Genomic DNA, 17,386 nt, shown 5'->3' on the forward strand with positions numbered 1-17,386 from the left:
ATAAAACTCTTACAAAGGTTAAAAGACAAAACTAGTAAAAATAACTATTAGTTAAGGAATACAAAAAATAAAAAGATGTAAAATATGACATCAAAAACTAAGAGGTGGAGTGGGAGGCAGTAAAAATGTAGCGTTTTAGAATGTGTTCAAACTTAAGTTGCTATTAACTTAAAATAAAGTGTTAGATATATAAGCTGTTTTATGTGGCCCTCATGGTAACCATAAAGCAAAAACCTATAGTAGATACACAAAAGATAATAAGAAAGGAATCTAAGCATTACACTAAAGAAAGTCATCAAACCACCAGGGAAGAGAGCAAAAGAAGAAGACAGGAATACTGAGGAACTACAAAGCAGCCAGAAAACAATTTAAAAAATGGCAATAAGCACATACCTGTCAATAATTACTTTAGTTGTAAATGAACTAAATTCTCCAATCAAAAGACACAATGTTGCTAAATGAATAATAAAAAAATAAAGACCCATCTATATGCTGCTTATAAGAGACTCACTTTAGATGTAAGGATAAACTTAGACTGAAAGTGAAGGGATAAAAAAATGTTTCATACAACTGGAAACCAAAAGAAAGCTGGGGTAGCTAAACTTACATTTGACAAAATAAGCTTTAAAACAAACACTGTAATAAAGACAAAGAAGGGAATTACATAATGATGAAGGGATCAATCCCACAGGAAGATATGACATTTGTAAATATTTATGCTCCTAATATAGGAGCACCTAAATACCTAAAGCAAATATTAAAAGATCTAAGGGAAGAAATTGAGAGCATTGCAACAAAAATAGAGGATTTTATTACCCCATTTACATCAAAAAATAGATCACTCAGATAGAAAATCAATAAGGAAACATCATCCTTAAGTGACACATTAGACCAGTTGCACATAATAGATATACACAGAACATTCCATAAAAAGCAGCAGAATAGACATTCCTCTCAAATGCACAGGGAATAGTCTTCACAACAGATCATATGTTATAGCACAAAACAAGTCTCAATAAATTTAAGAACATTGAAATCAAATAAAACCTCTTTTCTGACTACAATGGTATGAACCAGAAATGAATTGCAAAGGAAAAAAAAAACGGAAAGATCACAAATATAGAGAGATTAAACAACATGCTACTGAACAGCCAGTGGGTCAAGGACAGGAGAAATTAAAGGGGAAGTCAAAAAAATCAACATGATACACCATATTAACAAAATGTAGGATAAAAATCATATAATCATCTCAATAGATGCAGAAAAAAGCATTTGACAAAATTCAACATCCATTTATGATAAAAACTCTCAAGGAAGTAAGGATAGAGAGGGAATGAATGTCAAACATAGTAAAGACCATATATGACAAGGCCACAGCTAATTTTATATTCAATAGTGAAAAGCTGAAAACTTTTCCTCTAAAATCAGGAACAAGACAAGGATTCCCATTCTCACCACTTTTATTTAACATAGTATTGGCAGTCCTAGCCACAGCAACTGGGCAAGAAAAAGAAATGAAGCTATCCAAACTGGAAAAAAGAGGTAAAACACTATTTGTGGACAACATGACTTAATATACAGAAAATCCTGAAGACTCCACCAAAAAACTATTAGAAATAATAAATGAATTCAGTAAAGTTTTAGCATATAAATTAATAAAAGAAAATTTGTTGCATTCCTATACACTAACAACAATCTATTAGAAAGAATAATTAAGAAAACAGTCCCAGGGCATCTGGGTGGCTCAGTTGATTAAGCATCTGACTCTTGGTTTCAGCTCAGGTCAGGAGCTCATGGATCATGGGATCAAGCCCCACATTGGGTCCTGTGCTCAGCAGGGAGTCTGCTTGAAAGATTCTCTCCTTCTGCCCCTCCCCCACTCACTTGCTCTCTCTCAAAAAAAAAAAAAAAAACAAAAAAAACCTTTTTAAAAGAAAAAAGGAAAAAATCCCATCTATAATGGCATCAAAAAGAATAAAATATCTAGGATTAAATTTAACCAAGGAGGTAGAAAGGCCTGTACACTGAAAAATATGACATTAATGAAATAAACACAAATAAATGGAAAGATATTCTGTGTTCATGGATTGGAAGAATTAATACTGTTAAAATGTCCATACTTCCCAATGCAGTCTACATGTTTACTGCAATCCCTATCAAAATCTGAGTGGGATTTTCCACAGAACTAGAACAATCATAAAATGTATATGGAACCACAAAAGACCTTGAATAGTCAAAGCAATCTTGAGAAAGAAAAACAAAGCTGGAGTCATCATGCTCCCTAATTTCAAATTGTATTATAAATCTATAATAATCGGTGGACCTGGGGTGGCTCAGTTGGTTAAATTCTGCCTTCAGCTCAGGTCATGATCCCACGGTCCTGGGATTGAGCCCTTCATAGAGCTCTGCATCAAGCTTCCTGCTCACTGGGGAGCCTGCTTCTCCCTCTCTTTCCACTGTGCTCTCTTTCTTTCATTGTCTCTGCCGCTATCTCTGTTTCTCTCAAATAAATAAATAAAATCTTTCAATCAATCAATATATAATAATCAAAATAGTATGGAGGTGCTTGGGTGGCTCAGCTGGTTGGGCATCATCCTTGGCTCAGGTCATGATCTCAGGGTCCTGGGATCGAGCCCCACACCAGACTCCCTGCTCATTCCCTCCCCACTGCTTGTGCTCACTCTCTCACTCTCTATTTGTCTCAAATAAATAAAATCTTTTAAAAAAATAAAAACAGGGAGTCTCAGTGGCTCAGTTGGTTGGGTGTCTGCCTTTGGCTCAGGTCATGATCCCAGGATCCTGGGATCAAGCCCTGCATTGGGCTCTCAGCTCAGCAGGGAGCCTGCTTCTCCCTCTCCCTCTATCTATGCTCTGCCTACTTGTGCTCTCTTTCTGTGTCAAATAAATAAATAAAATCTTTAAAACAAAACAAAAACAGTACAGTATTGGCATAGAAATAGACACATAGATCAGTGGAACAGAATAGAGAGTCCAGAAATAAACCCACATATATATATATATGGTCAATTTATTTACAAAAGAAGAGCCAAGAATATACAATGGGAAAGGGATAGCTTCTTTAATAAATGGTTAGGTGAACTGGACAGCTACATGCAAAAGAATGAAGCTATACTACTATTTTACACCATACAGAAAAAATTAACTCAAAATGGATTAAAGACAAATGTAAAACCTGAAATCATAAAACCCTGAGAAGGTAGGCCCTAAGCTCTTTGATGTATGTCTTGGTGATTTTTTTCTGGATCTAATTCCAAAAACAAAGGCATAAAAGCAGAAATAATTAAGGGGGACTACATCAAAATAAAGTTTCTTCTGTACAGCAAAACAAATTATCAACAAAACATGCAGGCAACCTACTGAAATAGAACATTTGCACATCATATATCTGATAAGGAGTTAATATCCAAAATAAATAAACACACATAATGCAATAGCAATAAATAAATAAATAAATAAACAAACAAACCAAACAATCTAATTAAAAAATGGGCAGAGGATCTGAACAGTCATTTTTCCAAAGAAGACATATACATGGCCAATAGGCCATGCTCAATATCACTAATCATCAGAGAAATGCAAATCAAAACCTTAATGAGGTATCACCTCTCACCTACTCAAATGGCTGTTATCATAAAGACAACAAACAAATGTTGGCAAGGGCATGGAGAGGGGAACTCTTGTGCACTGATAGTGGGAATATAAATTGGTGCAGCCACTGTGGAAAACAGTATGGAGTTTCCTCAAAAAATTGAAAGTAGAACTAAATGATCCAGCAATTCCACTTCTAGATATTTATCTGAAGAAAATGAAAACACTAACATGAAAAGGTATATGCACCCTGTGTTCACTGCAGCATTATTTATAGTAGCCAATATATGGAAATAACCTGTTTCCATCAATAGGAAGAATGAGCAAGATATAGTTGTGTGTGTGTGTATGAATTGTACTCAGCCATAAAAAAAAAAAGAATAAAACCTTGCCATTTGGGACAACATGGTGAACTTTAACAGTATTAAGCTAAGTAAAATAAGTCTGCCAGAGAAAGATAAATACTTAAGCGGCCACTTATATGCAGAATCTGAAAAAAACTGTACAAACAAACAAAGCAAAATGAAACTCATGTGTATGAAAAGATTGGCAGTTGCCAGGGAGAAGGGGTGTTAGGGGTTGAGTGTAAGGGATGAACAGGGTCGGGTGGTACAGACTTCCAGTTGTGAAGTGAATAGATCATGGGGATGTGATGTGCCGCAGAGCAACTCCAATCAGTGGCGTTGAGCATACTTGAAGGCTGCTAAGGGAGAATGGATCTTGAAAGTGTTCATCAAAAGAAAAAAAAATTGTATCTTTTTTATGGAGACAGATGGTGACTAGACTTATGGTGGTGATTATTTCACAGTGGAGACAAGTGTTGAATCATCACATTGTAAGCCCAAAACTAATATAATATTGCATGACAATGATACCCAAGAATAATTAAGAATAGAAATAACAAGGCAGGTGGACATTATTTCCAAGTTGAATATAAGTTCTAATCTTAGATAACTCTTCACCGTGGTTGTACACATAATTTCCTAGTAACGCTAATTAATTTTGTACAATAGCCAAATAATTTTTAATTTACCCACTAGTGATTCTGACACACTCAGCCCATTCGTGGGATTATTTTATGAATATTCTAAACTTATTAAAATATTTTTGCATAAATTTATTCCATACACTGACCATTTCTGATGTAAAAAAAAGGTCTTAAACTCTTGCCACTGAGAAAGGGGAACCCTCTTACCACTGTTGGTGGGAATGCAAGCTGGTACAGTCACTCTGGAAAACAGTATGGAGGTTCCTCAAGAAGTTACCCTAGGACTTGCACTACTATGTATTTATCCCAAAGGTACAAATGTATTGATCTGAAGGGACACCTGCGCCCCAATGTTTATAGCAGCAATGTCCACAATAGCCAAATAGTGGGAAAAACCAAGATGTCCATCCTCAGATGAATGGATGAGGAAGGTGTAGTATATATATACACTGGAATATTACTCAGCCACCAGAAAGGATGACTACTTACCATTTACATTGATGTGGATGGAACTGGAGGGTATTATGCTGGGTGAAATAAGTTAGTCAGAGAAAGACAACTATCATATGGTTTCATTCATATGTGGAATATAAGAAACAGCCCAGAGGATCATAGGGGAGTCATCAGAGAAGGAGAAAAACCACTAGAGATTCTTAACTATAGGAAACAAATTGAGAGTTACTGGAGTGGGGGTGGGTAGAAGAATGGGTAATTGGGCAATGGGCATTAAGGAGGGCAATGAAGTGATGATCACTGGGTGTTATATGCAACTGATGAATTATTGAACTCTACATCTGAAACTAATGATGTACTATATGTTGGCTAACTGAATTTAAATAAAAATAAATTATTGCTACTGAAAATCAAATATTACTATTTATATTACTTTTTCAAGAAGTGCTTTCTCAACTGTTTATTGCATGTAGTAATAATATAGTTCATTAGTCATCTATTATAGACATTCAGCGAAAAAAATATTCTATGTTGAGTTCTATTTGCTCAGAGATTTTAGGTGAATATTAAATTTTTCCATTTTCACTGCAGCCAAGTAAAGGAATGCCATTTTGCAAGTAAATTTTTAAGGTTAGAAATGTTGATATTTTGATGCCCACTATATAAACAAGGCTGTTGAATATATGATTGCTTTATGATTATATACATATGACATAAACACAAGGACAAAAATTTAGATGTTTTTGTTTTTGCATAAAATTAAATAAAATGGATAAATACATGTAGAGATTTATTATAACTATTAAGTAATTAGACCAGTTTTAGAGTTGTGCTCATAATGTTCTAGTTACATATCATGTATATATAAATTCAATGTGAATTTTAAACTTCCTAGAAGATTTTAATAAAAAATTTACTAGCTTATGAACTACCTATTATAATGAAGAAGTCCATTATACTGAAAAAGTAACTTTATTTTTAGATTTCATTGAATCTAAGAGTATTTCTACTGGACAATGTACCTTACATACTACCTCCCCAAAATTCTAACTAAACTATAACATAATAACTTTTATTGCTTTGAATTTTGTTTTTCTACTTAATAAAAGAGCTATTTTAGGCTCATTTACACACATATTTTCATTACTCTTAAGCATTCATATAAAAAAATACAAACTGATTATACACCTCAAACATATTTGCATTCCAAGTCCAATTCTTCTGAATCACTTTTAAATCAGAATTGTCAGTATTTTTTTCCCCAAACTTTTTTTTTTTGGTGTTACCACACACTTTTGTGTGTTACCAAGAACATTGGTACTATGGTCTTTCTTAAAATAGTGCTCCAGTATCATCTCCAGTATTTTTTTCCAAGTCATGGACATTCAGCTTACCCATTTTGAAGTTGGCATTTTCTTAACTTTCAGAAGATTTCAGAAAGGTTTTCAGAAAACAACCAGTACTCCTATCCCTTTCTGAAATTATCTTTAAATAGTTGTTAACAGAAGTATCAAGGCATTGCAATTGTTGCTTCATGTCCAGGACTATAAACCTAATCCGTTTCTACAGCAACAACTATGACCTGACTGTTCCCCACCTGACAATGATTATAAGATGCCTACCTGTTGTAAGTCATCCTGATTTCAGAAATATTAAAACATGAGGAAAGGTTTGTAGCAAAGCTTCTGTATATGCCACATTTATTACCCTATATCCGGAGCTCCTCTGAGTAAGTCCTTGCAGTTTAAAGTGAGAAATGCCCATGTGAGGAGCAGCTCAATTGCAAAATGACCTCTGCATTTCAGAATTTCACCCTGTGAATTACTGATTCATGGCATAGGTATTCACTGGGAACTTCTGGCCTCTGAAAACAAAGGGAAATCCTAGGGGTTCAGAGACATGGAGAAATAAGAGTTTCTCCTTTATCATAGTTAATTGAAGATTATAATTGTAAGTTTTTGGTTATTTTAAAATCTCTAAATTCTGGATTTTGCCACATTAATACAAATTTTCAGTGGTTCTGATATGATTTAACAATAGAATTTCATATAATCTTACATTCACCATTCTGTTAGGAATTGGGAAAAAAAATAAAATCCAGAGAGTCAGAGGTCTACTGAATTTTGTTTATGGCATGTCCCTGAATCAGCAGCCAAATATCCCTTGAGCTGGACTTTGGCTTCAGCCTCCTGTACAAAATCAGTCACGGTATTATTATACCTTAAATATAGCTGTTTTCAAAAATTACTGTCTCTCTGGTTGCACAAATATTTTTTATCTTGGTTCTTAATCTCGTTTGCCCTTATGAGAGTGTGTCTCTCTGTGGGTCCCTAAGCATTCTTCACATAGGACATCACTACAACTGATGTCTCCTTAGACTTGCTTTCAAATTTCAAATAATTATGTCCTTTGGAGAGATTTTTAGAGTCTTTCCACTCCCCCCTCCCCTTTCTGTTTAGCTCTTGCTCTTATAAAACTAAAATTTGTATATATTTGAAGTGGCATTCAGATCATGAAAAACTGATGAGTATTTGGGACTCAGATTTATAAAATGACAGCAGAATTCAAATGATAGAAGTTTCTGAATATAATTCATTGAAATCTTTAAAATGATGCTCTCCTTGCTGCTATGAACATTGGGATACTGATGGCCCTCCTTTTCACTACATCTGTATCTTTGGGGTAAATACCCAGTAGTGCAAGTGCAGGGTCATACGATAGCTCTATTTTTAATTTCTTAAGGAATCTCCACACTGTTTTCCAAAGTGGCTGCACCAACTTGCATTCCCACCAACAGTGTAAGAAGTTTCCCCTTTCTCCACAACCTCTCCAACACTTGTTGTTTACTGTCTTGTTAATGGGAAGAGCCAAGATGCCCTTCAACAGACGAATGGATAAAGAAGATATGGTCCATATATAAAATGGAATATCATGCCTCCATCAGAAAGGATGAATACCCAACTTTTGTATCAACATGGACGGGACTGGAGGAGATTATGCTGAGTGAAATAAGCCAAGCAGAGAGACTCAATTATCATATGGTTTCACTTACTTGTGGAGCATAAGGAATAACACAGAGGACATTGGGAGAAGGAGAGGAGAAAGGTGTTGGGAGAAATCGGAGGAGATTTGCTCTGAGAAGCAAACTGAGGGGTTTGGAGGGGAGGGGTGTGGGGGGTTGGGTGAGCCTGGTGGTGGGTATTGTTGAGGGAACGTATTGCATGGAGTATGGGTATGATGCATAAACAATGAATCTTGAAACACTGAAAAAATAAAATAAAGTTTAAAAAATAAATTCAGAAATATTTTTAATAAAAAGATAAAATAAAATGATGTGCCCCTCAATTCTTTATGAGGGAAAAAAAAAAATAGCCAAACTTGTTTTAGCTAGTTTTGGTAATTGCAGTTTCTGTAACAATCCCCAAAATCTCAGTAGTATATAATGAAATCTTATTTCTTCCTTATATAAAGTCTTGCAGTTTGCCAGATGGTTCCAGAAGCCAGGCCCTTCCATCTGGGGGCTGTATCTCTCTCTCATTCTTTGGAGTCCTGGTTGGGGGAATTCTAAATACTCCATTTTCATCATATTTGTTCTAATAACTCCAGCACATATTGCCTCCTCACAAAGGACTGTCTTCATTTGCAAAGTGTGGAAAATTTCAGCCTTTTCAGAGGTTTTAAAAATGACAGCTTCATTGAGATAGAATTCATATACCATATATTCACCATTTTGAAGTCTACAATTCAGTAGTTTTTAGTTATATTCACAGAGTTGTACCACCATCACCACAATTTAAGTCGAATCATATTTGTCACTCCAAAAAGAAACCCCATACTTCTTAGCAGCTGTTCTCCATGCACTGTTCTCTCCAGCCTTTGGTAACCACTGTACTTTCTGTTTCTATGGATTTGCATATTCTGGACACTTTATGTAAATGGAATTATAACATATGTGGTTTTTTGTGACTGGCTTCTTTCATTTAACATGTTTTGAAGGGTTTTTTTTTTAATCTTTTTTTTTTTAATTTTGTTTATTTATTTGAGAGAGAGAGATCACCAAACTTCATTCTGTTTTACAGCAGAGTAATGTTCCATTGTATGGATAGACCACATTGTGCTCATTCTTTCATTTGATCAGCATTGGATTTGTTTCCACTTTTTGGCTGCTATAAATACTGTTGCTGTGAACATTTGTGTACAAGTTTTGTATGGACATAATATTTTTATTTCTCTTGTAGATAGATAGATAGATAGATAGATAGATAGATATCGGAGTGGAATTGCTGGGTCATATGGTAACTGTATATCAGAATTTTTGAGGATTTGACAAGTTGGTTTTCCAAAGCATGTGCACCATTTTACAATCCCACCAGTCATACAAGAGGGTCTAAAGGTTTAAGTTTTAACTCACTGTATGCTCCAACAAAGAAAAGCCACCTGTTTTTTAAAATTTGCCTTTCACATTTCATTATCCTGAACCATTTTGCACTTTCTAAAGCAAAGACACAAAATCTCTCCTCTTTATGGTGACATTAAATGAGATGATACTCTAATAATTTCCCGTTTTATTTTTTCCAGCCAAGGAGAGATGTTAGAAGCAATTAAATACTTGAAAAAAGTTGTGAAAATTGCAGGAAACAATTTTCAAAGACTAGATGTTGTGAAAGCAAGTACAATGCTTGGGGATATCTACAATGAAAAAGTGAGTATATGTGTTTCATTCTTGTAGGGAGAAATTCTCAGAGTTTTAAAATTCTATTCCCATTTGTCTCTCACCTTCCCATAATATGTTATGCAGAATGACCCCAGGACCGCAGAGTTTGGTTAATGCACAGGGTAGTTACTTCCTCTTTTTCCAGGACCTGAGTGCCATCTTGGGCACAGTCACCGCAAGCTGCTAAAACTGATTCATGTCTTCACAGCCAGTGAAGATTCTAAGTGGTTTTGGATTTGAAGAGCAATTAAAACATTTCAATTCAAAGAATATCATTATAATGGTTGGCTCTTATCTGCTGACGCTAACATTCATCTCCCTTGCTTCAAATTCTCGTTTTATTAATTCAGCAGTGATGGGCCTGCTAGGTTCTTCAGGAGAAGAAAGGACAATCCCAAGAGTAATTCTGAAGGAAATATGGAATTCTAACATCAGACTGGTTATGTGAAAGAAAAGAGAAAGAAGAGAAGGTCCAAAATAAAAGTATCTTATTCAAGAGACCATTACTAGTGAAATGAATTGGTCATAACACATTGATCTTTTGATTGATTTTTCCTGAGTTTAGCTCTTATTACCCAGATCTTTCTTTTTTTTTTTTAGATTTTATTTATTTATTTTATAGACAGAGATTACAAGTAGTCAGAGAGGCAGGCAGGGAGAGAGAGGAGGAAGCAGGCTCCCCGCTGAGCAGAGAGCCCGACATGGGGCTCGATCCCAGGACCCTGGGATCACGACCTGAGCTGAAGGCAAGAGGCTTTAACCCACTGAGCCACCCAGGCGTCCACCCAGATCGTTCTTCAAGAAACACTATAAAAGAGGCTTTTTTTCTCTAGTTATAATTGCTGTTTTGATAATGATAGGATCTATCATTTTTGAGGACAGTTTCATTCTTAAACTGTTTCTATACCTTATCTTAGTCTTTAATGAGACGTTGTATACGTATTGATTAAAGGTACTAAATCTGAGACTAAACTCAGGTTTAGTAGGTGAAAAGCCTACTTCTTTCACTTGTAATAAGATCTGTAGCCTAGGACAACTTACCTTCTATGTGCCTCAATTTTCTCCCCTTATAAGGTTGTAGTGAGTATTGAGTTAATGAATGTAGAGCAGTTAGAGAATAGCACCTGGCAGGGGAAGCAAGTGCCAACTAGATAAGCCGTTATTATTTGGCACACCTTGATGGGGTATCATACAATCCCCCTTTTCCCTGAGGCTCAGAGGATTTAAGTAACCTACCCCAGGCCTCCACGTTTCTAGGTGGCAGTGGTATTCAAACCCATGCTCTTAATCACTACAGTCTTTTATTTGGCAGGTAATTGACTTTTTGATGATTTCAGAATTATTTAGTCTTTTTAAAATTTTTATTTTATTTTTTTCAGTATTCCAGAATTCATTGTTTAAGCACCACGCCCAGTGCTCCATGCAATACGTGCCCTCCTTGATTCCCACCACCAGGCTTACCCAACCCCCACATCCCTCCCCTCCAAAACCCTCAGTTTGTTTCCCGGAGTCCACAGTCTTTCATGGTTCATCTCCCCTCCGATTTCCCCCAACTCATTTCTCCTCTCCTCCTAATGTCCTCTGTGTTATTCCTTATGCTCCACAAATAAGTGAAACCATATGATAACAGACTCTCTCTGCTTGACTTATTTCACTCAGCATAGGCTTTTTTTTTTTTTTTTCCAAAGGAAACAGAGTTTTAAATTAATCCGAATGAATGAAACTACCATAGTTCCTGCTATGGGAAATATGCTTTTAAACAGGGTATCTGATTTCTTATTACACCTCCTCTCTCACGTACTTCCTCTCTCCTATTACCCACGATCATTAAATCCCCTTTTGCTCTTGACTGTCACTCTCCTCCTTTTCTCCTCCCCTGCACACCTTGCTTTTCTCTCCTCCCGTCTTTCTGGTCTGTATTTCTGATCTCAGTGTTCCTCTCCCTATGATCCTGCCCACTTTGTTTCCCATCTTTCTTTGTGCCTCCTGTACCTGTCACTCCAGGTCTCTCTCTCCACTGTGTGCCCTTTCTGCTGCCCCATCTCTGTGGTACAACTCTACTCCGGTGACTCCTGGATCTTGTTTATGCTCTTGTTTCCTTTTTGGGATGCCATGCTGAAACACAGACAAGGCTCATGGCCTTATGAGACCGGCAGTCTAAGGGAAGCTTATCCTGTAGTAGCAGAATTTGCATTCCTAGGTTATACATATTCTTACTTGTTAAAAGGATTGTTCTTCAAAGCAGAAGTGCCAAAAACACAAATTGCCTTACCCTCCACCAAACAATGCCCAGAACTCAGTGTGTTAGTGTACCACAAACATTAAGTATCAATGTATATTCTCCTAGTTACAGAAAGCATAAGGAAAATAAAAGGATAAACCCTTCTGAGGGGTCATTTTAATATTTGCATTTTTAAGCTTTTTGCCAAGAGTTTGTATCTCATCAGTCTGTATTTTATTCTCTGGCTCTTAAGTCTTGAAGAAGAGTCTAATATCTTAAAGGCTGGAGACATGAATACTATCCAAAGGCTGGGGACATGAATACTATCCAAAGACTATGACAATTACCAAAAGTTAATTTTTACTAGTATGTCCCAATTCTAATATAAAATTTGGAGGATTTCAGGTATTCATGCTATCTTCAAATATACTTGCCTTCAAATATACAAATTCATTCATACATTTTAGTGACTCTTTATATTTTAATGTAATAAATGTCACTGATAAATAGGGTAGTGATTTTTAATAGTTTTTTTTTTGTTTTTTGTTTTTGTTTTTGGTTTTGGTTTGTTTTGGTTTTTCTTTGAGAGAAAGCATGACAGGGGAAGAGGCAGAAGGAAAAGGAGAGAGAGAATCTCAAGCAGGCTCCACGCCCAGTAAAAAGCTTGATGCAGGGCTTAGTGTAACGATCCTGAGATCATGACCTGAGCCAAAATCAAGAGTCAGATGCTTAATTGACTGAACCACCCAGGTGCCCCTTAAGTATACAATACTATAACAATTTTATGACATCAAAGACTTCAAAACAAAACTTGATTTGTTATTAAAATTGTTAATGTTGCATTCAGTTATTGTGCATTACTGTGATTCTTTGTGGGTACTTCCTCAAGTCAAAAATCCACTGATTACTTCTCAGGCTGACTGAGTTGTTAAATCATTCCCAAGAGTATGATTTGAAAACATATGACGAAGTGAGTTTATTAGAATCTAATGTAGTTATTTTTCCTTCTTATTTTTTTTAAGTTTTTATTTATTTATTTGACAGACAGAGATCACAAGTAGGCAGAGAAGCAGGCAGAGAGAGAGAGGAAGGGAAGCAGGCTCCCTGCTGAGCAGAGAGCCCGATGCGGGGCTCTATCCCAGGACCCTGAGACCATGACCTGAGCCGAAGGCAGAGGCTTAACCCACTCAGCCACCCAGGTGCCCCATTTCCTTCTTATTCTTTTGAAACAGGGAGATAGCTTTGATGACATCCTGAATTTCCTTCTAGTTCTACAAAGTCATTTCCTAGGAAAATACTGACAAGAAATTATTTCATGTCTCTTATTTCAGCTGCTTATGGATATTTCCTAATGATATTAGATCCCTTTATTCAAGTTATACACCTGAACAATCTTATAAGCTGTTTGCATCACATCCTATCGATTATGCTTTTTCATGAAGGAAACTTGCAGGACAAAGAGGAGCCTCACTGATTTTTGTCCCCTGCCCCCTTCCCCTTGAATCTGCACTCAGCTACTTATTAACTGTGACCTTGGGCACAAGAATTCTTTGATTCTCAGTTTCTTCATGTTTCAAGTGTCAATAACAAGATACCTTGAAAAACTATATAAGGATTAGGAATATAAATATGTACGTGGTGCCTAGTTGAATGCCTAGCATATGTTGGGTATACAAAAGCACTTAACCTCTTAGCACACTCCGGCTCACTCCCTGCAACTTCAGACTCCTATCCCACCGCCTGCCCATCATCTTCACTTAGACTTCACATATAACCTGTTAGAAATGAACTCATCATTTTTCCTTAAATTCTATTCCCCTATTAACTTCATGCTCAACTATGATAGAATATGACCCAGGTATTTTCTAAGCAAACCTCTCAATCTATGAGCTCCCCCTATCTGGCTTCATCTAGGCTCATGACCTTAGATATGCTGAAGACTTCCAAATTTGTATCTCCAGCTCTGATCTCTCCTTGGGACTCCACGCTTGTAAATCTAGCTTTAGACATCTTAAATTTAACAGAATTCCTTCCTCCCAATCTTCTCCTTCTGAATAAATGGCATCATTATCCATTAGCCCAGCTGCTCAAACCAAAAATCTGGGTATTCTTTGATTCTTTTCTCCTTCCTGCTCCATATCTAATCCAGAAGCAAACCCTGACCTTTATGCCACCAAAACATATCTGAGATGCACCTCCTTCTCTGTATCTGCTACTATCATCCCATCAGTTTGTGACACTGTTTTCTCACCTGCCCTACTGCAGGAAGTTCAAGCCCATTCCCCAGTTCTTACCCATATAATCCAGTCTCCACACAGATGCCCAAGTAGTCCTTTTAAATGTAAATCAAATTGTGTTATTTCTCTACTTAACACACTTCCATTACTGCCCATTCTTCTGGGAACCTGAAATAGTCTAGGTGAGATGTACACCAACTCACCCCATCTCTGACTTTATTTCTTACTCTTCTTATCGACTCCACCACAGCCAAATGGACTTTTGAAGTTCTTCAAATATGCGGAGCTTTTTGCTGCCTTAGGACATTTACCCTAGCTGGAATACGCTATATGGAATGCTTCCCAATCTGAGCTTCATATCCCTGAATTATTGTCCTCATATCTCAGTTAGATGCCACATCTTCAGAAAGGCCTTCCCTTGGCAACTGACTAAAAGTAGCCACATGGGTGAAGGTAGTTCAAAGGTACAAACTTCCAGTTCTAAAAGAAGCAAGTCTTGGGAATGTAATGTACAGCATGATAATTACAGTTAATAGTACTGTATTGTATATTTGAAATTTGCCAAGAGTAGCTCTTAAAAGTTCTCATCACAAAAAAATTTGTAACTATGTGAGGTGGTGTTAACTAAACTTAATGTGGTGATCATTTAGTAATATATACAAATATTAATCATAATGTTATATACCCAAAACTAATATAATGTCATATATTATCAATACATTATATAATATATATGACAATATAATTATCACATAATGTCAATTAGACCTCAATTTTAAAAAGCATATGAAGGTGCTTTGAAAAGGTACTTGTATTTTGTAATATAAGATGGCATTATTGTTATTCATGAGGAAAACTGTTTAATCACAGCTACCATTTCTGTGATTTGAGTGCTCAAACACATTTTCTAATCTAAAATGATGAAATCTAATCCACTATATTCTGTGGGGCTTTCTAGGCATTTGAGAGAGAAGCCAAAAAATTCAATCAATAGAAGTATCTGTTTTGTTGAAAAAATAAAACCTTTTCTTCCACTTAACCAAAATATCTGAAATCTCCATATTCCCCGTTTCTGTTCATTGAAGTCCTGAAAGCTGCATGCCAAAATAAAAATTATATGAAGAAGAAAAGAAGTAGCTACCGGGTACTCTTTAACATTACATTAATATTTCACATAGCACTCATCTCCTAGTTTTCTTGTTTATGATATCTTCTTAGTGTTGTTTAATTTGGCTAGAATAGCTTAATGAGAATAGGGACCATATCTACCTTGTTTATTATTTTGTTCCAGGTCCTAAATGAGAAGTTGGCACAGAGGTGGTGAGCAAAAATATGTGAATTTTTTTTAATCAATCAATAAATTTGTAACCAGTTTTCTACCTCAGGAGAGTAAGAATCTCTCACTTTAGGAATTCCAAACTTCTATTTCATTTTTGTACAATGATTCTGAAAACTTGTACTGAATCTTTAAAAGCAAATCTAATATTCCTGGTACTGGTCAGTCTTCCTCATCATCTCTTTTCTTGCTTAATATTATTCATGCAATGTATTCTAATTGTATTCCTTATAATCACTTCTAAGAAATAATGTTATTATAAGACCACAACTATAAGACTGTATTTGGAAAAAATATTAGAATTAACTGTTTTCTCTAGTTATTATAGTGTTGTTATAATTAACATTAGCACATCTTTAAGAGATCATTTATTCTAATTTGTTTACCTTTTACTATATAATCATAGAAGATGGGCCACCCATCCCACCCTCCTGATGTGATCTCTTGATGAAAATATAGAATTAATACGAAGTAGCAAAATGAGAATGCTTTAGGGAAAAAAAGTAGATACAAACTCTTTGTCAGGCTCCCGCTCAGCAATGAGTCTCTTTCTCCATCTCCCTCTGTCCCTTTCCCCTGCTCATTGTCAATTCTCTCTCTCAAAGAAATAAATAAAATCTTAAAAAAAACCACACACACACAAATAAAAAAGTGATAGTTCCAGACTAAAATAGTAAAGAAAATGTGTAAAAAATGGCTTTTCCTTAGTACTAGGAAATGTTCTTTTATTTTTGAGCATACTCATTGTATAGAGTGAGAAGTATCTGGTAAGAATCAGAAAAATACATTAAAATTCTATATTATAGTGTAATAATGGATGCTTTGTTTTAAGGTCTACGATGTCATCAAGATCCTGTCCCGCAATTGTCCCTTAAATGCTTACCAGTGATATTTATAACACTAAGCAAAGTTTTCTTTTCCAGTAAGAGGCAATCGTGAAGTGATTAATTCACTTATATATTCTCAAATTCATATTTAAGATTGCCAAGATTAATTATTAGAATCTTCTGAATTTTATAATAGGATAGGGATTAACTGATAACAGAATCAAACTGTAGAACATTGGACAGAACCTTTGGAGAAGAGATTAAATTTAGATATTAAGCTCTTTAAGAATTGAAAATCTACAATACAATACACAGTAATGAAATCTCATTCCAAAATGGTATGTATAAAAATCCTTGCATCTTAGAAGAATTAATGTATTTCCTTAATAGTGTTTTAAACTAGATAAATGTAGATCGATACCAGTTTTATGGCAGTTGTGTCTAACAATTGAATACTAAGCTCAATTTGTGGGAAGAATAATTATATGTAATTATAATTATAATTAAATAGCTATGAATAATTATAATGCTCCTATTTTGGGGGAAAAAAAAAACACTTGTTAGAGAGGATCTAATATAAATTTTAGGCATAGTAAATTCTGTTAACTTCTGAATCCCCACTGCTTGGCATGGAGCTTCGTACATAGTAGTTGCCTGATAAATGAATAAGTTCATTCTAACATAATAATATATAAAGTAATTCTTGAAATTTAAATGTATGTCCATTTATTTATGGCCCCTAATTTCATAATTAAGACTTTCATCTGGGAGGAGAAGTCAAGATGGCAGAGAAGTAGCAGGCTGAGACTACTTCAGGTAGCAGGAGATCAGCTAGACAGCTTATCTAAAGATTGCAAACACCTACAAATCCAACGGGAGATCAAAGAGAAGAACAGCAATTCTAGAAACAGAAAATCAACCACTTTCTGAAAGGTAGGACTGGCAGAGAAGTGAATCCAAAGCAATGGGAAGATAGACCGAGGGGGAAGGGGCCGGCTCCC

At 35.6% G+C, this 17,386-nt stretch overlaps 1 protein-coding gene across 1 annotated transcript in view; it reads left to right on the forward strand.

Annotated features, from left to right (window-relative positions):
• The window catches only part of LOC111156551 (tetratricopeptide repeat domain 29), a 230,319-nt gene that overhangs the window by 125,429 nt on the left and 87,504 nt on the right, over window positions 1–17,386 (forward strand). Inside the window, exon 8 of the mRNA XM_022517530.1 lies at window positions 9,629–9,752. Coding sequence (XP_022373238.1) covers window positions 9,629–9,752 — 124 coding nt within the window. The remainder of the gene's footprint in view (window positions 1–9,628; window positions 9,753–17,386) is intronic.

This window comes from Enhydra lutris, unplaced genomic scaffold (assembly GCF_002288905.1).
Source record: "Enhydra lutris kenyoni isolate GAN:26980312 unplaced genomic scaffold, ASM228890v2 scaffoldscaffold3, whole genome shotgun sequence".
NCBI classification, from domain to species: domain Eukaryota; kingdom Metazoa; phylum Chordata; class Mammalia; order Carnivora; family Mustelidae; genus Enhydra; species Enhydra lutris.